Below are 24,250 nucleotides of genomic sequence, written 5' to 3' on the forward strand. Positions count from 1 at the left end.
TGATGCAGTGAGTTAGAGGTGAACAGGATTAAGTTCAACAGAAATGTAGGGGTTGTTGACGTGGATGCTGACAGTGATTGTTACCTGAAGAAGGTGTGATTCTCCACACAGACCTTCCAGACCCTCTTGGCAGCGCGGTGGTTGGGCAGCTTGAAGCCCACAGAGCTCTCAAACTGCTCTGTCTGGAAAGCAGAGTATAGACGTGAGTTCCCCTGAGTACTAAAGACTAGCTTAGTTAGAAAACATACGCCGCTAAAGACAGAGATATGGACCCAACGCCCCCACCTCCAAGACACTAGTTTGAATGGGCGTTAAGAAAGAAATATCTAAATGTCAGTATTTCCCTCTGTACAATCAAACCATCTCCTAACACTGTCAGTATTTGGCTCAATGAAGGAGTCTGCTTCCTACGGCTGCTCTCTCGAGTGGGCTTTCGAAAGGACAACTCCAAAATGTGGAAATGTCTAGTGTTTTCCTCTGAGGGCGGTGCTGTCCCGTACCTCTCCCGGCCTGATTTTGATATAGAAGTTGCTGCGTTTGTAGGAAATCTTGAGGATTTTGGGCCAGGCAAAGCGGTTTATCCGGAGTCGGTCTTTGTAGATCAGCAAGCCGTTGGCACACACTCCCAACATGATGTCCACTCCCTCAGAGTCCTGCAGACAAAGACACCAGCCAAAGCAACAGTTCAACAAAGTACAATGAAGAGAAAACACAGTCAAGTATGCAGTATAGACAACAAGGAGAGAACAGACAACATTCTCAGATTTCGCCAAGGAGCACAATGGAATTATTTGATATAACATACAACTAAAAGGCCGGATATTCAATCATCCCATCACAACTCAATGGTAACGTTGTTATCAAGCTTGCATGACGCCATAAAGGGCCTTTTAAAGTCCGGCTGTATGGATAGATACAGAGTGACTATTGATTTGTGTATTCAACGGTAAAATGAGGAAAATCCATCCCCGCCGATGGGCATGGCAACTATTAGATGCCAATGCATGGCTTTTAACCAAACCCTCTCACTCCGCATGGCCTTGGCATGCTTTTCCACATGACCTGCATTCCCTGCTTACAGAGAAAGAAAGATAGCATGAGCGAGTGAGAGGACATGTGGGCCTGACATGTACTTTTCTCACTGACGGTTGGGTTATGTACTAAGAGGTCACTGATCCTTCTCTCCCCCCTTATCGCTCTCCCTCTCATTCCCTTTCTCCCTCTCTGGACCAAATATTTCTCGGACTATTTTCAACCCATGTCGAGTCCACGTGGAGAGACAAGGGTTCATTCCACGGGGCTGTTCCCATGTCGATGGCCCAGTGAAAAGAGCTCCGGCTCCAATCCACCACATGTGTTTGTACAGCTGACGCGGTGGTAGGGCCGGCTCTCTTTTCCAGTTGAAATGCTTTGGCTTTCTGTTTTCCGGCGCCCTCTCTTCCCCTCAATGCACACCACATCAAAGGAGCCTCCCTGAGTCCTGTGTGCTCTCACAGGCGTTTCTTCCAGACCTCCATACACAACGAATGGAGCATAGTAGAACAGTTCCTGGGACTAATGACTAAAGTTTGAATACTGACCAGCAAGCTATGCCTCCTTGTGCAGAGGATATCCACACTACAGCTTACAGTTCATTCACCTTTCTTACTGCCATCAGCTTCACATTTTCTCATCGCAGGGCATTTTATAAACCTCAAAATGTTTTTCCTCACATTTCCCCCAAAATAAATACAGGAATTATTTCTCAAACATAATTTCTGGTTGAATTGGACATTTCAAAACCACTTTGTGTGGCAGCTAGGCACCTTGGCGTGGTGGAGATCCACACCGTACATCGACAACTTCTTCGCGTTTTCTAAGAACTGGGCATCTGCTTGAGCAGGAGTCATCCCTCTAGAAAAGTAGACAAAACAAACAATCTATTGTAAACAAACACAGAGGTGAAGAGTTCAAGTGAATGATCTGAAGTGGCAGGTCCAGAAAACGGGAATTCAAAGTATGATAATGATCACAGTACCTGTAAAGTCCACGGGTCATTTCCAACTAATTTCTACACAGGTGTCTCTCCCCAGTCCTAGGTTTTAAAGAGTTCCCTTTTAACTATAATATTTAATCTCCCCTAAAACTATGACACAGTGTCATTGTCACTTGCTCGTTTGCTAATTTAAAAAGGGATAGTCATCACTGAACTATACCCTTTAACCCCAAACGGCCCTGACCTGTGAGTTTTGTGGAGCTCCACCACCTTCTCCTCCATCTCCTTGGTCTGTGAGGGGGCGAACTGGAAGTCGCTGATGTAGTCGAGGCGGTGCTCGCCGGAGTCATGGTCTCCCAGCTCGGCCTGCAGGGCGTAGGAACCCAGCAGGGAGTGGGTGACGAAGGAGCAGGGCAGACGCCCCGACACTATGTCCTGTCGGAGCTGAAGGCACAGGAGATATCTACAGGGAGACGGAGAGAAGAGAGAGAGATGGGATGACGAGGAGGAGGAGGGGTGGAGGGAGAGAGTCACAGTCCATAACCACATTGAGGCATGAAACACAGGTTGTAATTCTGGTCTGTACATTTCTCATGACACTAGCCCACTACTTCAGTTCTGACACAACACGCATGTGAAAACTGTGGGTTAGATGGTGGGAGGGGGGGGCGTTTTCCTGTACGTTACAGTAGTGCAGCAGCCTGCAGAGAAGCAGAAATAGCATACAGAAATAGCAAAAGGTTGCAGCAATATCCAGTGGAGCGGTCTTCAGCCTCCAGAGTTTAGTTTCAGTACAGCCCCAGGGCCAACATCACAGGCAACGGAGGGAAACCTTCTGCACGCACGCAAACCCCCCTTCACGGTGTGCAGCCTGCAGACTCAGAGATGCAGAAATAGCATACTGCCTGTGACCTTGGCCCTGGGGCTGTACTGAAACTAAACTCTGGAGGCTGAAGCTCCACTGCACTGGATATTACTGCAACCTTTTGACGGGCGCCGATCAAAGAGGGCATTTCTTCGCTAGTTTAGGCAGCGGCTCAGTGATGGGAGTGCACCGGCTGAGGGCTCGGATCAGGGAATGATTAGACACTGGGAAGCTAGGGGGACACACACATGGACATTGAACACTCAGTGGATGCCCACCGTCCCCTCCCCCTCAGTGTTCTGCTCTTCTGACCTCATCAACCAGTTGCTGCTGCAGTGTACAACTACTGTACAGCAACGGACTTGCCTTTACTGGATCTGGACTAGGTTATACAGACCAGTTGTACATTGAATAACAGTGCTTGTGTGTGTGTGTGTGTGTGTGTGTGTTTAGCTACATTCTGCATGTACATTCTGTATGGGCATGCTGTCTGAAAATCAATAGCATGTCCTGTACATACCATAACAGTACATGTATTTACATTTCCCCCATAAAGCCTGTGTACAAAATACTCTGGAAAGATGTCCAAATAGTGTGAATGCAAAGTATTAACAGACTGTAGGTTTGAGACTGCTCCGGGCCATCTGTGTGGTATAAAAACATGATTTGTTTGCGCGACTGGGCAGATCCATTTTCTTTGCTTTATGACTAACACAATAAAGCCAAACATTCAAAATGTACAATTGAAGGAGTGGGGACGAAACAGATGTGGTGTGTGTGTGTGTGTGTGTGTCGTGGCTGTTTGACCTCTTTGTTTCCTGATGAAAGGGACAGTACAATACCTGGTAATATCCTCGGTCAGCTGGGATGGATCAGGGGGGTAGAACTTGACATTGAACGCAAACTGCCAGGTGGCATCTGTGGAAACGGAACAGGAAAAAAAACAGGGTCTCATCTGATCAAAAGAGTGAAAGGAAATACTTGATCTATATCGTCATAACATGTGATCATTATTTCTAAGCCATAAGGCCAGGCCGCGTGTGTTCAAACAAAGACGAACCGACTCCAGCTAAATCGTTTGGGTGAGCGTTTGTATGTAGAGGAAGGATAATTATGCATTTAGTGTAAAATAACCAACACGGAAAAACAAGCGATGGCGGCATGCCGGGCCAGATGTGCTAAGAACCTGATGTGCTAAGAACACACACTCTGCTAAAAGAAGTGGCACAGCCCCAACAGCTGTGCTCATCGTAAGGTAGGTGTGTGTGTGTGCGTGCGTGCATGTATGGATAGTGGTGGAGAAGAGGGAATCAGAGAGCGGGGGGAAAGAAGGAGAGGAAAAAGAGACGGGCAGAGAGATAGAAAGAGAACAAGATGACACACTGGGAAGGATGTAGCAGCTGCACGCAATTACACAACAGCTAAGACCCGTGAGGAGAGGCTTTGTGAAGATCTGAATTGCATACTCCTGGCATTCCTCTCTCCTCGTCTCCTTTTCAAAACACATTGGAGGAGAAGGTCAGAGGGGCGGGACCTCAGTCTTCTCCTCCAATGGGTTTTGAAAAGGAGAGATGCCGCGAGGAGTATACAATTGGGGTCTTCTCTTTGAAGTGGAGTTTTGTCAAGCCTGGAAAGACCTGGTGAGAGGAATTTTGATTTGGTGCTGTACCGTGGCGCAAAGAGACTCATCAAAAATAGCAGAACAGAAACAGGGCCTTTCAACATACCGCTCACACTCTGTTTTGGGTATTCATCATTGGACACACTGAGGGGATTTAAAATCAGTAGAAAAAGGCTGGATTTAGGCTCAACCAGCTAGCGGAGAACACAGTACATTTCAGGAAAACACGTTCAACAACTCTCAAATCAACGTCAAAACATATGGCACACACCAAACAGGGTGGTCTACGGTGATAGTTGTGATGGGCTGAGAGTGGCTGTGAGGTGGGATTAAAGAGCTCATGTTTCGGTCATGAATTATTGTTGTGACCGCTGTATAGAAAAGTACCATGTATGGAAAATGTATATGTAAAGTGTGATATGTATATACATGGATCAAAGAAAAGTCTGTACCAAAATAAAAAGATGTGTGCTCCAAAGAAGGGGGTGGTGGATGGGTTAATAAGACAATTCAAACTCAAATCCTTGACACTTAATCATGACACGGAGTAACTTTTACGTAAGTAACGTACTTTCTAGTAGTAGCCTACGTTTTTAGAGAGACTACTTGGTGTTGGGGTCAGATGGGCTTAACAGCCTTTTGCAAGGCTCCATGTTTACCTACCACTTCCTGTTATCAGCGATTCGAGAGCGCCATGTGAGATGAGACAGGATGAGCAGTGCTGATACACACTATCGCCTCATTCCTGGGCACGCGCGCGCGCGCCACTGGCTTGATGTGGCGATGCCTAAAAGCTTCGTCAGCATTAGGCTAGGGCTGGCTGTCACCTAGCAACCGCTAGCGGAGAGCGAGAGAGGTATGGGCTAGCGCTAGCCTGATTACACCCGGGGAGAGAAGAGATGGATGATGATGACGACAGTCTCTCTCCCTCTTTCATCTGGGCGAGGGACGTTACACAACGGCTTAATTGAAAACAAATGTCAACCGTGTCCTGACATAACAGACTTAATGGTCTTTCCCTGAAATGTACAGTCTGAAACGTATTAGGAATTATGGATTTTTCTATGCAGAAAAGGGATAATGAAATAATGAAAACCTCCCAGTGGAGGTTCTGTGTTGCTCATCAGTGGAGAGAGATAGTAATGTCCTTTCTGTTCAGCTGCAGGCGAGTGAGTGTCCCTGGTCTCGTCTGGACAGTACACTGGAACAGAGTAATTATGAAGTGATCCCATGGGGACCATTTATTCTGCTGCAGCAACGAAGGGCTCTGCTTTTCATCCTTCCCAGAATCCCAAGGCCATGTGAGAGTGAACGTTGGGATGAAAAGCCAGGCAAGCAAACAATTCCATTGACGGTGTGGCGAAAACGGGAAGGAATTCAGGAAGTCTGAACAACTGAGGGGTCAAAGAAAATCATTAAAAAAAAAAAATGCTTACTTTATTTCCCCACAAGACATGCGAAGGGAAACCATGCTGAATTCACCCACGCTTAGCCTGGCCATGGGATACAGGATATGTCAAATATGTTAGAGGAATTCCAAAAATGACCCCAGCGGCACTGTTCCAACAGTAGTCATATTGTGGCCGTTGTCCTTCAGCTGGACTGAGCGGAGGAGGTCAGTGACCATTTGAGGAAGCTTGGGGGCAAATTAAAGACTGATACACTGGAATGCAAGGCAGCTGGCTCAGAGCAAGTCACATGTCTGGACGATCACCCTTCACAATCAATGAGGGGAGGGTTCATTCACTGGTGCTCCTGGGAGGGGGAAGCTCTAATCACATGACTATCTCAATCCAAGGGACTAATACCACTTGATCTGTCCAGGAACATTGTGTTTTTCTGGTGGGTGTGTGTGGCAGGAAAACTTTGCAGAACAGTAGCTTCAATGATCCCATTAAGTGTAGTATTCCAGGTGTGTAAGAGGACGAATATCGAGAGAAAAATAAAATAAAACTGGTGTTATCTAGCACACAGAAGCACCTTTGGAAATCAGGGTAATTTTCCCAGTGAGCATTCATAGGCAGACTCATTAAAAAGTAACTGTTTTTCCAAAGATGACCATGCAAAAAGGTCCAACCGTGGTGGTGTGACAGGGACACAGTGGATTTCAGTCTCCCCCCTCCTCTCTGCCTCGCTTTTCAGTTATCCTTGAAACGTTCCAGTCAGAGTCACAGCCTGCAGATAAGTGGGTCCGACCAGAGGCCTCAATTCATGTCATGCGACAGCCTCCATTCCCCCAGTCACACACACACACACACACACACACACACACACACACACACACACACACACACACACACACACACACACACACACACACACACACACACACACACACACACACACACACTATTACAGGGTAAACAGACACCTTAAATTAAAATGGGGTGTATCATATCATAGAATGATATCAACCAGCAATACACCACTGGTCTGAAATCCTACACAATAGGTCCAATAAGTGAAACAAATACAAAGCTTCTCCATCGTCCGGTCTCTCTCGCATGTTACCGCCACCCACGCACACATTGGTGACATCATGTCCAGAGTCAAGCTGCACAAAATTCTATCCCAGAGAAGATGACTTCATGTCAGGGCAATTTCCTCTGCACTGCTGCGCTCCAAGTCTTTCCATCTCTATGCGGAGAGATGCACTCAAACCCCAACCAGCGAGAGCACAGGCCATTATCTTAATGAACAGGGATTCATTTCATATGCTGAAGAAAATGGAGTGCGCCAATATCTATGATTTCACTGGAACCCACTGGTAGTCAGTGACATGTGAGTTAGTAACATAAACCACTAGTGATTTCAGTTGCAGGCCTGACTGTGAACTCCGCCTGCCTACTGATCTGAATCAGTCAAGTCAGTCTAACGGTGGCCTCCCTTATCAGCCAGCGCTCCAGATATTTTGAATTTATCTCGATGGGAGCAAACTGTGGCTAACAGACAGGGCATATGTCTGTTTCTCACTTAATGACACAAGGTGTTGAACCAGTCCAAACAAGACTGAGAGATAAGGCTAGAAAATTGGCATAGGTTTGGCTCTTGGACAGCCAGGTAGAATGACCACTGTAAGAGTCGGTGGAACAGAAGAGGCCTGTTGCAGGCCACTGGGGCTGTACTGCACGGCGTGTTACACTCTTAACGCATCCCTGGACAGAAAGTACCTCCGCTCGGAGCCGCTGTTCCCATCGCTACGTGTTGAATTCCCTCGGGGGTGTAACTATGTGCAAACGTCTGGCCGGTGTTACTGGAAGCTAAGTGCTCTGGGAGTATCAGACTGGGGGTGGGGTGGCGAGCGCCCCCCTTCCCTTCTCTCTGCCCAGAGGTTCAACAGAGCGCAGCCTCCCTCCACCCAACACACATAATCCCCAACACATTCCCCCTCCCCAGCCCCATCCAGAATTACTGCAATCCAATGTCCAGATGTGAAAAGAGCATCTCACTCCAGAAAAAAATAAAAAAATAAAAATGTGTCTCTGCAAAAGATCTAGTAAATATCAACAGTTACATTAGCTATTAGGGCTATCGGAATAGAGCGTACAGTGAAAGGGGAGAAAATGGTGGGTGAATAACAGGGTATAGTGTGGAAGCCTTTAATTAGGTTGGTATGTACAGTAAAGTCAATTAGTGAGTACCATGGTGGCCCGGTAACTTAATGAGAAACCTCATACAGAAATAGGTTTCAAGAGGTTTAAAAAACACAACTTACTGCGGATCTGACGTTTGATCTCCTTTGTAGGGTCCAACCAGCACTATAAAAAGAGAAACAAAGGAGCTACTCGTTTTGGTTTCAACAAGCATGCAACACTTCAAACCACACAGTATCAGACTTCTAGCAGTTCACTGACCACAGACTTCATAGTTTCCCTGTTGAGTAACCATGGTGATTGGCAACTCATGTTAGACAAATGCAGGTGGGATTTTGATTGTGAAAGCGTCCATATTGCAAATAACTACTAGGCAAGATGCACCATCTAAAACATAGAAGAACACTGTGCCATTTCTCATGTAAGTACTGTAGGAGATCAGGTATGTCAAGACGAGCGTCATCAAAAACAAGACAGAGGGAAGCATTAGGCACAGAGCTGCTGTAAAATGCAAAAAAAAAGTACATTTAGCACCAATCCAGACAACAAAACTCGCCGTGGTTGTCGTTACTGGTCTGATCCCTCGACTTCTGTGCTCCACTTTCATATAAAAAACACACACACGATGAAAACCCATTCCACTAAACTACACTAACCTATATTATACAGCCTTTTCCCGCCACCCCCCTGGCTAGCCTGCAGTTTCCAGTGTCAACGTGGAACAAAACTCTGCATGCAGCCCCACCGCAAAAATGCTGATCTCTCTCCAAACAGTCACCCTCAATGACTGATGTTGAGCCTGCGGACAGACTGTGGAGTGTGTTGACTCTGTGTCATTAAGCTCCAGTTAGAGTGTGCAGGGGAGACTTTAAAGTTCAGGACCAAAGCCATAAGAACACCGACAGGCAATGTGAGAGAAGGATATGGGTCTGTGAAGCAGGCCTGCTTGGTTGGGCAGGCAAAGCAGAGTCAGTCTGGACTGAAGTTGGTTGAGAGGAACCTCGTCTGTCTCGAACCTGTGATATTAGAGAGCATCCCAATAAACTGTGTTGACATAGATCTGGAATATAACTGATGTTATTCCTTGGAAGCATATCTGGGTTCTCTGGAGGTTAACTGCACACTTTAGACATTCCTGTGAGGATGGGCTGGCCTTAGCACACAGTTTATCGTCCATCTGACTTTTATGAATCACTGTTGGTTCATTCAGGCCTTTGTTAAAACGTCTTTTTATTTTTAAACGATCAATTATGTGGTCCATCAGGCCCGCTAAACCGTTTCAAATGTCCAAACAGCTCATATTGATCACGAGAGGGATATTGTGCAGTCAAACCATTCGTCATTGTAACTTTTGTAGCAGAATAAAAGTCTAGCTAATTACACAATTGAGGAACAATATAAAAAAAAAGTTTGAGGACATAAACGCAAAAACATCTGTGCTATTGGGAGAGAGGTTATTATGTGATTATGATATGATCTTAAGAAGTACACTGAACAAAAATATAAACGCAACAGGTAAAGTGTTGGTCCCATGTTTCATGAGCTGAAATAAACGATCCCAGAAATTTCCCAAACACACAAAAAACGTATTTCTCTCAAATCCTGTACACAAATTTGCTTACATCCCTGTTCGTGAGCATTTCTCCAAGATAATCTAGCCACCTGACAGTTGTGGCATATCAAGAAGCTGACTAAGCAGCATGATCATTACACAGGTGCACCTTGTGCTGGGGACAATAAAAGGCCACCAAAATGTTGTCACACAACACAATGCCGCAGAAGTTTTGAGGGAGCGTGCAATTGGCATGCAGACTGCAGGAATGTCCACCAAAGCTGTTGCCAGATAATTTTATGTAAATTTTATACCATAAGCCGCCTCCAATGTCATTTTAAAGTATTTGGCAGTATGTCCAACCGGCCTCACAACTGCAGACCACGTGTAACCACGCCAACCCAGGACCTCTACAACCGGATTCTTCACCTGTGGGGTCTGAGACCAGTCACCCGGAGAGCTGATGAAACTGTGGGTTTGCAAGACCAAAGAATTTCTGCACTAACTGTCAGAAACCATCTCAGGGAAGCTCATCTGCGTGCTTGTCAGCCTCACCAGGTTCTTGTCCTGACTGCAGTATGGTGTCGTAACCGACTTCAGTGGGCAAATGCTCACCTTCAATGGACACTGGCAAACTGGAGAACTATGCTCTTCACGGATGAATCCCAGTTTCAACCGATGGCGTCTTGTGGGAAACTTTGCTGACGTCAACGTTGTGCACAGAGTGCCCCATGGTGGCGGTGGGGTTAGGGTATGGGGCAGGCATAAGATAAGGACAGCAAACACAATTGCATTTTACCGATGGCAATTTTAATGCAGAGATACCGTGACCAGATCCTGATGCCCATTGTCGTGCCATTCATCCGCCGCCTTCACCTCATGTTTCAGCATGATAATGCACGGCCCTATGTTGTAAGTATCTGTACATAATTCCTGAAAAATGAAAATTGTCCCAGTTCTTCCATAGCCTGCATACTCACCAGACATGTCACCCATTGAGCATCTGGATTGACGTATACAACAGCGTGTTCCAGTTCCTGCCAATATCCAGCAACTTTGCACAGCCATTGAAGAGGAATGGGACAACTTTCCACAGGCCACAATCAACTCTACGTGAAGCACATGTGTCGTGCTGCATGAGGCAAATGGTGGTCATACCAGACACTGACAGGTTTTCTGATCCACACCCCTACCTTTCATTTAAAAAAAGGTATCTGTGACCAACAGATGCATATCTGTATTCCCAGTCATGTGAAATCCATAGATTAGGACCTAATGAATTTATTTAAATTGACCGATTTCCTTATATGAACTGTAACTCAAGTAAAAACATTGAAAATGTTGCATGTTGCATTTATATTTTTCGTTCAGTGTAGTTAGGCCTAGAAGTACTGCTACTTTAGAAAACAAAACATTCCCCCAAAAGTGGATCTGAGTAGAAGATACGTTTGCATTAAAAAAAAAAAAAAAATTCTGTTCTGAAAAAGCCAGTCTCTTTTTTTTAAAGCAGGGCTTCAGATCTCACTGTAGAAGAATGTGGCTAAAAACACAATGACTTTACCGTCTGGTCAGCGTTGTCTTTGTAACTCAACCCAAAGTAGTCCTTCTCCAGTAGGTTCAGGGCTTCATACACTTTAAAGAACAGGTACTGGCCTTTGGCCCGTTTCTGCAGAGAGGGAAGAACAAAGAGAAGAGCATGAAAACCATGTCACTAATCATCAATTATAAAGAACAGTGGACATAAAAATAAAATAAAAATCACAAACTACAATAGCAGCGAGGCAGATTATTTAGATAACGGGACAAGGAGAAAAATATATTCATTTAGTGATCAATATTACATCTTTCACAGTTCGTTATGACAGGGTTCATTCACGTGGAGGTTCATTTATCTGGCTCATGAATGCCACAATTGTATGGCTGTGTGTTGAAAGTGTCAGAGAACTCTAGAGAATGCACTCCTCCAGGGCATCTCTTGGGTGTGAGCTGACATTTGCCCTGCAGACAGACAGGCAGACAGATATGCAGCCGTTTGGGACAGCTTGGCAGCTCTCTCCAACTGGCCCTGTATTCGCCTGCACAGCAGAACCAGACAGTATAGGCATTACAGGAAAATCCCCACGGATTGCGTGAGCATTATTGGTCCTTTGACATTGGTGGAATGAGGGAGCTATTTGGGACACATTGCAGTGTGGACAAAGGGGGCGAACTACCACACTACCTCCTCGGGGCAACACATTGCCTTGGTCTGAGGGACAATAACCAGAAAAAGTCCACAAAGGACAACGACACTGCATTCTAGACAGAGGGGGATGAAGAGGGAAAGAAAAAAAGCTCTGCATTTTCGCCTCCTTGGGACAGCGGAGATATTTAAGGTATGCTAGTATTATCAGTCACTCCCAAGAAGGACACTGGTGAAGCTTTTTGAGTGCCCCCTCCCCTGTTCCCCGACAATAGACACTATTACATTAGATCGTCTGTAGAGTGAGAGAGTGACAGAGAAGAAAGTATTTTGCTAACAGTCTATCAGCTTGGAGGCTGCAACATCCTAGTAGCCAGAGGGGTGTGGCCCTGAGACACATGATTTGGCACCAGGTGGATTCTGAGATGTGTGTCCAAGGTGCTGCCTTTGTTTGGCTTTAAATGAATCACTTTACACATGACCTTGCGTTTTCCGCCCGTGGCACGCCCTTCTGCACAACATGTTAACCAATCAGGACAGGAACTCAGTTTAGAAAACAGAAGCCCGATGGGGAGGATCAACGTTCAGTTCAGGGCCATCTCTTTCTTCTACTAAAGCACTTCAGTAGTGGCTGGTCAAGTCACTAAGGATTGTAGGCAAACAGCAAAACGGATTTCCCCCATTCTTACTACTGGCCATGCGGAAGCCATTGCTTTGAAGTGCATTTTAGCAAAGCAGGCAGCACTGTAAAAAAAACATTCGACCATTAGGCAGGAGATTTTAGAGGCTTCAAACTGAAGCTCGGATTTCGGTGCAAATGCAATGAAACGGTCTGTGCCCTAGCCCGAGCAGTGCCTGACAGAGAGAGACTGCAGCACAAGCAGACAAGTCCTAATCGGAATTACTGCCTCCTGCTGCAAGTCACATACTTCCTAGTAAAAATGTTTGACAGCTACATCTCAATGGAACGAGAACAGCAAAGTAATCTCATTGGCAGCTGTAAAAGCACAGTCGCAGACCAAAGGCACCATAAAAACGTCCAGGTCTTATACAGTCCATCCATATATGCTTACACGGTCTCTGACAGCCTCTCCAAAGTCACAGCTATTTACGCTAGGCTCAACTAGAGGTAAGGTAAACACCACCCAAAGCCCAACTGTGCTGCTGAGAGAGATGCTCCCTCCAGAGGGCTGATGCTCCATGAAAACAAACTTGTGGTTACCTGGGCAAGGAGTGCAGGGTGGGGCAGTCGTCATAAAGGTGGAGCTAGACTTCTACGACGTTAGCGAGCTACTAGCTAGCCTCATTAGGATTCTTCCATTGGCCCCGCTCTACAGTGCAGGTCAATTAGATCAGTCATTACCATGCTAACAGAGGGCACTTCAAGAACAAGGGCCTTGCCCTGTCTGCTTTGGCCTCAGCAATGCAGAGCGGAGGCCACAGCAATAGTATTGCCTCACTGGCAGTCACACTCCAAGCAGGTCAAGTGAGTTCACTTACGTTTTATGACAGTGTTTGTGTATTTGGAACTTTGGGGCATAGAGTACAGTAGCAGAAATCTTCTTGGGGGGGGGGGGTGATTTGTGGTATTATATATATGTGAGGGTCTGGGTGTGAAAAAGTAATGCTTTGGCAGATTTAACAAGTTGAAATCAATGCTAGCGAGTTGCCCTGAATAATGCAGCAGTGCAGCCGTTGATGCATACAGTGCCATGTCCAATCATCTTATCGAACCAAGGTGAACCAGCCCAGAGAGGAACATGGTGGCACCACCAACAATCCACCCAGTGAGGACTAATTAGCAGGCCAAGTGGAGCTGGGAGCAGGGAGCTAGGCAGCAGCCTAATTGAAATTGGCGGGTTGGAATAATCAAAAGGCCTGGGCTGCCTGCTCATGAGTGAATCTCTACAGCACGATTCCTATAAGGACACTTAGAGGGGTACATCTCAAACGAAAGCCTTTTCGGAACCCCCCCCCCATGCAACATAGACAACAAACAGGTCTGGTGCTGGTAGCAAATATCAATCTACAGTCAACAATGGTACCCAATGAACACATCGTCTTACTACCAAACAAATTACGGATTTGACCAAACACTGGGAATCTCCAAGAAAACACTAACTGTTTCTACTCATTTGGCTTTATGGGAGCATTCCTGATGTCTGAACATTGTTTTGCAATCAGGAGGGAGGGGTCCATCACTGGGACATTAGAGACCGGGTGGGAGAGAGAGAGACAGAGGACAGGCTGGGAGAAAGCGACAGAAGGGAGTGTCCGACTCAGTCTGTCCATGGCTGGAAGTCAAGAATCCGGACATCCAGACACAGTTTTATCATCTCCCATAGGCTTATAGAGAAATCTGCCTGAAACAAAACAGCAAGAATCAAATTCACATGCAGACAATCTATAAAGAGAAGCAAGGGGAATGGACGGTAGACAACACAGACACCCTTTGTCTGCATCTACTACAAAAGAGAGAAAGGGAAGTTGGTGTATATAACAGTAATTTGGTGGGTGCTAATATTTGTCCCATTTCACGCATTTACAATGTGTATTATATGCATACACGTGAATTGGAAGTTTTTTTTTTTTTTTTTTTTTGCATAACCCAACTCCCCCCTGAGACACCCTCAGAGTGGGGTCACGGCCAGAGTCTGCCATTATAGATGGCAACCCTGGAGCAATTAGGGTTAAGTGCCTTCAAGGGCACAGAGATTTTTTCCCACCTTGTCGGCTCGGGGATTCAAACTAGCGACCTTTTGGTTACCGTCTCAACGAGCTAACCGCTAGGCTACCTGCTGTGTGTGTGTGTGCGCGTGTGATGGCGAGACTGGTCTTTCCGGCGCCCCAGAGCTCCCTGCTGTTCCAGCAGATTAGACTCATACGTGTCCGTCCGCACTGAGCTGATGGTGAACAAATGCAGCAGGACTCTGTAGCCAAGCGGAACACAGCGGAAGCAGCCTTGTACTGCACAGAGCCACACCACTGGCTGAAGAGGAGATGACTACGTTGCTGCAGAGCCCCAGACGCCATTACAGTTTGTTCACACAGACACAAATGTTATGGTTTCGTCGCTCTCATTATTGCAAGGCACTCACAAAGCAAGGGAAAATGTGTGAGGGGGAAGAGTATACCTGGAACTGCAAGGCCTTGTCAAGAGTGCATGAGAATCATGCTTTATGTAGCTTGGCAGTACGAGAGCACTGTGTTTCTCAGACTCTACTTCTCCAACTGGTACTTCTGAGTAGAGAATGAGATATAGATTTCTTTAGATATGTATCAATATTATTTTCCGGTACACTGACCCATCCATCTCAAAGTGGTGCATTCTAGAGAAAGGATCAATAAAGGCAGAGTCGGGGGTTTGATTGATTAGCTACATCAGAAACTAAATCTACAGTCTAAACACCATCAACAAGCCCCCCCCATTGGCCCAAATCCCCTGCCTTGAAAACACACATGACAATCCCACTGTGGATCACAGACAAATCCACCAGCAGCCTGTAGTCTCCCAGAGACACCTCCACGCCCCACTAATGGTCCTAATGGGCTGGGGCCTGGTCTGGTCAAGCCTGGCTGTGACAGGGGGGTCACGATAGGGGCTGCACCAAATTATTTATGTATTACAATAATTGATTATGCTTATGTTGTATTAATAGAATAGGAAGGGCTATGAGACCCCTCCCTCATACATCTATAGGGTCCTGGACTACAGATTAGCCATATGTATATGCATTATAAGGTTGAATATTGTTCCACAGTTCTTTTCTAGTCTCTGCTTCTTATAAGAAACGGTCTGTGAGATGTGTGAGTTATTGCAGTCAAAACAGTGTGTCTGTGAGAAAGCGCTTCAAGGCTAAAAGAGATTCGTAGACACAGAACCCTGCAGGGGAATGAAAGAGATAAGAGACAGGTCAGACATACATAAAGCAACTTGGGGAGTGGAAAATTACTGCTGAGCCCTTAGAAAACACAAACTATTGTCTCTCCTGCAAGTTTGTATAACTGTATATGCATAGGCTTGGTCTCATGAGTAGAAGGTGTTGACGTAGGCGACGTCACTAGGGGTTGACTGCAAGCATATTAAAGCAACTTGGACCCTTTCCTATTTTGCAGAACTTACTCGGAAACATGCGCGCTATGTTCCCGTTGCCAACTACTGTCTGCAATTACAATAATAAATGAATGATTGATTTACTTAAAGATATTGTCCGATTGCTGATTTCACCAATAAGCAAATGATTGACAAGGAACAAGGAACCTAGCCCAACAGCTGCTACACGGCCCCAAAGAGAGAGACAGAGAGGGTAGAGCGCTCCAGCACCATTCAGTCTGTCTCAGAGAACACCTTGGAGTACGTCGAGAGAGAACTACGGTCGTGCAGTCAGATTTTGGCATTCCCATTAGCTCTCAATTCAAGTCGCATAAAATAAGGACCTAAACAACATGTTTGAGAGAAGAATATAAATTACTTTCAAAGGGAGACAGTTGAGAATGTCTGAAGTGGCCCTAGTGTGCTTCCATGAAACATGTCATTGTTTTCCACTGAGGGTTAGTGTGGGCGCTTGCTTTGCTTCTCCCCCCAAAATTAAGGTTAATCTCTGGAACACTTTGTTGTCCTCCATTTTCCAAACGCTCCCAGATAGACTGTAGGCATTGCACCTCGTTATAAATATGCCACTGTCTTCTGGCTGAATACTTCCCAACAATGGCATTTACTGATGCCTCAGCTATTCTGAAACTGTGAACAAAGCTGGCCCTGTTCAAACAGCAATTAGTGTTGGGGCCCATTCACAAGCCATCTCAAAACGCATGTTCAGCTGCACTGGAATCCACAAACACTCTCAATCACACACAGTGAAACCCCTTAGCCTCCAGGATGGGAAAATGACTAGCCTACACATGAATAACCAATGAGACAGAATCAATAACATAATAGATAGACTTAAGCAAACGTGACCAACTAGCTTTAACACTTGACTTGTAATTATGAAGAGAAGATCCCTCTATCCTACTGAGTGGATCTTATTGGAGATCGCTGACTGACTAACTGGAAGATAAGTATGAGTTTGCAGGCAGGGTTGGTTTGCCACGCCTCTGTGGGGGACAGCAGATGCTACATGTTTAATCTGTGGGGGGCTCAGGACCCCCCTCTAATCTGCCATGCTTGTGAACGTGGTGGGCTCCAGAGAACTAGACGAGAACACCAGACGAGCACCCGCCGTGCAGCCTGCTTTTACCCCAGCCCGGTCAGGGGGGGTAGAAGTTGGGAGGGACTGGGGCTTGGGCAGGGGGGTGTCATCCACCCATCCCTTCCAGGTCAGCGGTTAAGGTCCCCTCAACACCAGCGCTTATCCCTTTAGTGTATAAACCACAAAACTCCCAAATATAAAAAGGGGCTTTACGTGCATCTGAGGGCCAGAGAGAAAGAGAGGGCAGCCATCCACCCAACACCTGAGGGCCAGAGAGAAAGAGAGGGCAGCCCTCCACCCAACACCTGTGGGCCAGAGAGAGAGAGGGCCTCCAGCCCTCCACCAAACACAGGCCCAAATTCAGTCCCATGACCTCCCAGTTCCACCCATGACATCGAATTCCACCCACAGCGAAACCAGATGATAGCCCACATCATTCCAACCCATGGGAGAACCCAAACAGACTTTAAAAAAAAGATTTTAAAAAAGACACCAGCGGCAATTCTCTTAGATTGGCCATTTAGTGCGAAATCACTGCAGGGAATGGTGCCTTCAAAAACACATGATGTAGGCTATTGATTTCTCATCATCCCACGGCTCATTAGTAGGCAAATGAAAATAAACTTCATGGCAAAAGGGAATGAGGGGGAGTAACAACGTGGAAATTAGATACTAGGGAACTTGATCTATGGTCCAATGTAGTGAAACACTAATTCACCTGCTATGCTGGAGAAACAATAATACATGACACTAAATTACCAAAAGTATGTGGACACCTGCTTGTCGAACATCGCATTCCAAAATCATGGCCGTTAATATGGAGTTGGTCCCCCCTTTGCTGCTATAACAGCCTCCACTCTTCCGGGAAGGCTTTCCACTAGATGTTAGAACATTGCTGAGGGGACTTGCTTCCATTCAGCCACAAGAGCATTAGTGAGGTCGGGCGATTAGGTCTGGCTCGCAGTCTGCGTTGCAATTCATCCCAAAGGTGTTTGACGGGGTTGAGGTCAGGGCTGTGCAGGCCAGTCAAGTTCTTCCAAACCGATCTCGACAAACCATTTCTGTATGGACCTCGCTTTGTGCAGGGCGGCATTGTCATGCTGAAACAGGAAAGGGCCTTCCCCAAACTGTTGCCACAAAGTTGGAAGCACAAAATCATCTAGAATGTCATTGCATGCAGTAGCGTTAAGATTTCCCTGCACTAGAACCAAGGGGTCTAGCCTGAACCATGAAAAACAACCCCAGACTATTAATCCACCTCCACCAAACTTTACAATTGCCACTATGCATTGGGGCATGTAGCGTTCCCCTGGCATCCGCCAAACCCAGATTCGTCTGTCAGACTTCCAGATGGTGAAGCGTGATTCACACTTGAGAAAGCGTTTCCACTGCTCCAGAGTCCAATGGCGGCGAGCTTTACACCACTCCAGCCGACACTTGGCATTGCGCATGGTGATTAAGAGGCTTGTGTGCGGCTGCTCGGCCATGGAAACCCGTTTCATTCATCTCCCGACGAACCGTTCTTGTGCTGACATTTCTTCCGGAGGAAGTTTGGAACTCGGTAGTGAATGCTGCAACCGACAGACGATTTTTACGCACTACAGCACTCGGCGGTCCCATCCTGTGAGCTTGTGTGGCCTACCACTTCGCGGCTGTGTCGTTGTTGCTCCTAGAGGCTTCCACTTCACAATAACAGCACTTACAGTTTACCGTGCCAGCTCTAGCAGGGCAGAAATTTGACGAACTGACATCCTATGACAGTGTCACATTGAAAGTCACTGAGCTCTTCAGTAAAGCCATTCTACTGCCAGTGTTTGTTTATGAAGATTGCATGGCTGTGTGCTCAATTTTATACACCTGTCAGCAATAGCCAAATCCACTCATTTGAAGAGGTGTCCACATACACCACATCACCAAAAGTATCATCAATGCAGGCTGCAGTGGTATGGGGTTTACAGTGGACCTCGGCCAAAAATCTGTCCAATAGTAACAGCTAGGCTAAACCATGCAGTGATGGGGAGAGCCATTTGTTGAGCCAAAACTGGCTGCCTTGATGTTCTCAGCCTCTCTATCCCACTATAAAAGGGCACAGCAGAATCTACTAATCAACTATGCTATGATTACCTGACTCAAAACCAACAATCAAATATCATCATAATTTATTGCACCTACAGATAGGCCAAAATCCACAATAAATTCTTTACTCCAGCTGAGAAGTAGGTCCTACCAAACACAGTATTATCAACTTCACTTGTGTTGTCATGGTCCCTGAGAGCAGCAGTCAGCTAAATGGTTAATTTGGTCTCCCTTGATGTTCCCTTCTTTAGGTGCCCAACCTCTCCTCTCGGTCCTCTCCAGTACTCTCCCTGCTGTGTGTCCTAGTTAGTCACCTCTACTCCACTTGTGTTTATAGGTTGATGTCCTGCTGAGATCATCAGCAGCCGCAGCACAGCGCAGAAGCTATACATGAGCAATACGCTTGGTACATCGAATCGCAATAAAAATTACAGTATCGAAACGCAATAATTGTTTTTATTTAACCAGGCCAGTCGTATCAGCACCTAAGTATTGTGATATCGTATCGTGAGGTCCCTGGCAAATCTCAGCACTGCTATAAATAGCCTCAGACTCCACCGGTAGCAAGGGAGGAAATAACAATGAAATGTCTGATACGAAAACCTCAATCTATTCAACAGGATTACATGTAATGCCATCCTCTTCCTGCGCAAAACTAAATTATGGTGATGAGGTTCATCGAATAAGGAGAGGCTGCTGTGCTGTGTACAGCTCCAGTACACTGCACTGTTGTTTTCCTCTGGGACAACGCTAAACTACATGACAATGGTTCTGAATGCTTATCTACAACAACAATAATCCTTGCACTGAATCTTCTATAAAACGGAAAAAAATGCATCTGTCAAAACACGGTGTTAAAAGGCAGGCCATTTTTTCCCCTATGAAAAAGATAAAAAGACAATTACCTAAAGAAAACAACCTGAAGGGTTTACCCCTTTGGCACACAGCAAAAACCTATTTCAAAAGCAATTTTCTTGTTGTCTGCTTATTTTAGTCAATTACAAAAGTACTTTTAAGAAAAGTACAACATGTCTAAAGATGACTTTTCAAAATTACCTGCTCCCTATCGTTCTCACTATTTAGAAAAACATAATATTGTAGGGCTCCCATCGTGCCCCTTTTCTTGGCGATGTTAGCAGCCACTTGAGTGAGTGCTAGCTAGCTACGGACCAGAACATTAAAACTTGTTAGGGCTAAGGTCCTTTTTTCAGAATTTCCGCCTGACTGACGTTCCCAAAGTAAACTGCGTTTTACTCAGGCCCAGATCCAGGATATGCATATAATTGGTACCATTGGATAGAAAACACTTTGAAGTATGTAGAAATGTAGAAAATAATGTATGAGACTATAACACAATAGATAGGATAAAAGAAAATCCAAAGAAAAAACAACCAGAATTATTTAAAAAATTGAGAGCCCATGCTCTTACAAAGGAGAAAGTACAGGGGCGTATCCACATCCAGCTCTCAGATTGCAATTCCTATGGCTTCCACTAGATGTCAAAAATCTTTGTTCAAGGTTTCAGGCTTGTTTCTTCCCAAACGAGGAAGAATTATGAGTTTTAGTACTGGGACTCAGAGTTGGAAATCAGTCTGTGCGCGTGCGATGAAGAGGACGCGCACCTGCTAATATCGTTTTCCTATTGAACATACTTCTTTCCGTATGAAATATTATAGTTTAATTACATTTTAGGGTACCTGAGGATTGAATAGAAACGTATTTTGACTTGTTTTAACAAAGTTTAGCGGTAGCTTTTTGGATTCCTTTCTCTGCATGTTGAACGAGTGGATTACTCAAATTGATGGCGTCAACTAAACTGACTTTTTGGGATATAAAGAAGGATTTTATCTAACATAACTACATGTTGTAGCTGGGACCCGTTGGATTGCAAATCAGAGGAAGATTTTCAAAAAGTAAGTGAATATTTCATCGCCATTTGTGATTTTATGAAGCCTGTGCTGGTGGAAAAATATGTTGTGGGGCGCTGTCCGCAAACAATCGCATGCTTTCACTGTAAAGCCTATTGTAAATCGGACAGTGCAGTTAGATTAACAAGAATTTAAGCTTTTAACCGATATAAGACACTTGTATGTACCTAAATGTTTAATATCCATCATTTTTATGATTATTTATTTCAATTGCGCGCCCTCCAATTTCACCAGAAGTTGTCGACAGGTGTCCCGCTAGCCCTACGTTAAGCTAGCCAAGACTAACACAAACAAAATGACTATACAGCTACAAGTAGTGAGTGGAGTCACAAACAGACTGTTACTAAACAAGTTAAATGTCTTACCTGTGATGAAATGTTTTCCACACACACAGCTACGTGCCTACTTGGACACCGCGTCCCCACATTTCCCACACCGAATAGCCTGCAGCCACAAGGCTCTTCTTGCAGGCTCCATTTCCCTACGTGGGGACATTTGTGAACCGTAGGTCGGGATTTTTGACTTGGCTACATTGAACAACATAGCAGCTTTTCGGCATGTTTTGTTATTTCTGTATAACGAAAAAATCTATGACAAAGTTACGTCTTTTACAATGAAATTGTGCCAGCTCTAGTCACAATAGTGTACAAAACATTAAGAAAACCTGCTCTTTCCATGACAGACTGACCAGGTAAAAATAGGTGAAAGCTATGATACCTTATTGATGTCACTTAAAAAAAAACATGTTTAAGCCTCGAGACAATTAAGAGATTTGGTAAGACAAAAGATTTAAGTTCCTTTGAAAGGGGTATGATAGTAGGTGCCAGACACACCGGTTTTTCAAGCTCAACAGTTTCCTGAAGGAATTGAATCTGTTAGGGGACAAAGGGGGGGGTGCAACTCAATATTAGGAAGGTGTTCTTAATGTTTTATATACTCAGTGTATATAGTTGCGCAAATATTATCCATCACCTTTAACCTTACATCTCCAACTCTCCCCAGTGTGAGTTTTATTTTTTTATTTTTTTTACGTGCGTGATATAAGACTGCACAAAATGTGATTGTTACGTAACAGGACAGTTAACCCGCACTACCCTCAAACCAAGGCATAATGCCTGCTAATTATCTATATACTGTGTTTCAACTTGTCAATTTCAAATTATTTTTCAAACAAGTTTTATTTGACAGTTTGAATTGAAGTGTGTTCTGCCTCCTCAATAATTCACATAGAAGTACACCATTTCATTGTGGTGGACAATTGAAGTTTGAGGCATTACGATGAGACGGACAAACTTTGCTCTTTGATGCGAGCCCAAGCACTTCTCCAGTGTTTCCCCGGGTCAAGTATGCAGACATTTGTGCATCTCCAGTCAGAACAGAACCTGCACAAACTTTTTCCCACTGTCACATTTTCTGGCTGTCGCCCCATTGCTTTCATTATTGTTTGTGTTCTTTACTAATAATAACTTTGGACATGTGTGCGTTCCTATCAAAGTAAGTGCCTTATTACGCTATGGTAATAGTTTCTGTATATCATGTTATGTTGTTTGTACTGTAATACACCATATGTATGTATGGCGCATAATGGTTTGTGTGGTAGTCATATATTTACTGTTTATTCACATTTTTCAAGTACTTGCGACAAATAATGTATTCTTATTTTTGCATAGATTATAATGGACACGTGTAAAATGCTTTTTTGAAGGTTTTACTGATTATGATGAGCTAATGCTAAGCCATATTAACCCACTATGTGTGGAGCCATGTTTGTTGACATCATTCAACGCATTCTGGGTGTCACGCAAGCACCTGTCAGACCAAAGATATTTTAGCAAGATGTTATAACAAGGTGAAGATGTTGTAACAAGGTGAAGGGACGGTTCACTCGTCTTTCGAGTAAACTTCCAGAAGTCAATGATGGGAAGTGAATTACGGTAGACGACACAACCCCTTCAACCTTCAACATGCATACTGATAACAGACCCAACTCATCTTGTCACCTCTTCTTATCTTTGGTTGAAGCAGAAAAAACAAACATGGTGGTGCACACAAACTACCCACTAGGCGGATTACTTTCGACTTTTAGAAAATGTTTTACAGAATTATTTTGATGATTGGTAAGCTCACCCGTGATGTGATTAATTGTAAATAGTAAATGCTTTCAGTTAATACGTATTATGGTTTCTGTCAGCTAAGAGTGAGCTTGTTAGCTCACTATTTACACAGTTTGCGCTAGGACCGATGTAGCCTACATTTTCTGATTTGGATGACAATTGTGTTACGCTGTTGCTACTTCTGTGAATGTCTGAAAATTGCATCCATAAATAAACTGCACACGTCGAGGACATAACGTTTGTGCAAAATGTTTTGTGAAAAAATAACAGTGTGGCCAGCTCAAACACTGACCGCTGCATCAATCGTAACTCAACGTTTAATGAAGTGTTCTAATCACACCGGTTTGCGTGTACGCTGCAGGGGCCACTGTAGAATGATCACACCCCTGTGTTCGTACACGTCAAAGGGTTAAACACTATCTTAACATCTGGTCTGACTTCTATCACCAATATTAAACCATATGATCTGAAGTGTCCAGAAACAATTCTATTTTGGGGTTTGTCCGGGATCTGGACTTTGATCGTGTGTGTTACTTTGCTTAGAACAAACATAAATATTGAAGAGACTCACCTCCACCTCACAGGGGAACTGGCTTCCATCAAGCATGGTCACATGACACATCACCATCTTCACCTTCTTGGTCAGTTTCAGTGGTGACTTGATAAAAGAATGTCCACCCTCAGGCTTCGGGCTCTCTTCCTCGTCTTTCTTCTCCTCTCCTCCTTCCTCTGCCTCCTTGTTCTCCTCTTCTGCTGCACTCTTCTCCTGAGATTCCTCTGCTGCTTTCTCCTCCTTAGCAGGCTAGACACAAATCACCAAGAGGAGATTCACAGAGCGAACAAGAAAAACCCTTCACATCCACAAAGGCCATTTTGTCAACAGTGGTTTGTCAAAGAGTAGCCTAGTTCTGCTTAGTGCCATCAATTCTGTCAGCACAGATCTGTACGGAGAACCATAGTGTAACTTCTATCGCGGTACACACAGCTTTTAACCAGCACTCATTTTGTTTTCCATTGGCTTGATCAGTGTAGATGATGTCATTGGGCGGATCAAAGTCTTAAAACATGGAAAAGGGCTGGGAATTTGGCTGGAATATCGACAAGCACAACGAGGAGATGTTTCTTCTGCAGCATACAGCGATTCCAACGTAA

General features: G+C 44.9%; 1 protein-coding gene across 22 annotated transcripts in view; it reads right to left on the minus strand.

The window, feature by feature from the left end:
• epb41l2 (erythrocyte membrane protein band 4.1 like 2) overlaps positions 1-24,250 on the minus strand; it is an 88,401-nt gene that overhangs the window by 21,250 nt on the left and 42,901 nt on the right. For all 22 annotated transcript variants that reach the window (XM_024377920.2, XM_024377935.2, XM_024377937.2 and 19 more), the window contains exons 3-10: positions 23,670-23,900; positions 11,168-11,272; positions 8,177-8,219; positions 3,683-3,758; positions 2,220-2,438; positions 1,806-1,893; positions 501-653; positions 85-182 (exon numbers count right to left, since the gene is read on the minus strand). In XM_024377920.2, the coding sequence (XP_024233688.1) occupies positions 85-182; positions 501-653; positions 1,806-1,893; positions 2,220-2,438; positions 3,683-3,758; positions 8,177-8,219; positions 11,168-11,272; positions 23,670-23,900 (1,013 nt within the window). The remainder of the gene's footprint in view (positions 1-84; positions 183-500; positions 654-1,805; positions 1,894-2,219; positions 2,439-3,682; positions 3,759-8,176; positions 8,220-11,167; positions 11,273-23,669; positions 23,901-24,250) is intronic.

The sequence above is a fragment of the Oncorhynchus tshawytscha genome, linkage group LG18 (assembly GCF_018296145.1).
Source record: "Oncorhynchus tshawytscha isolate Ot180627B linkage group LG18, Otsh_v2.0, whole genome shotgun sequence".
NCBI classification, from domain to species: domain Eukaryota; kingdom Metazoa; phylum Chordata; class Actinopteri; order Salmoniformes; family Salmonidae; genus Oncorhynchus; species Oncorhynchus tshawytscha.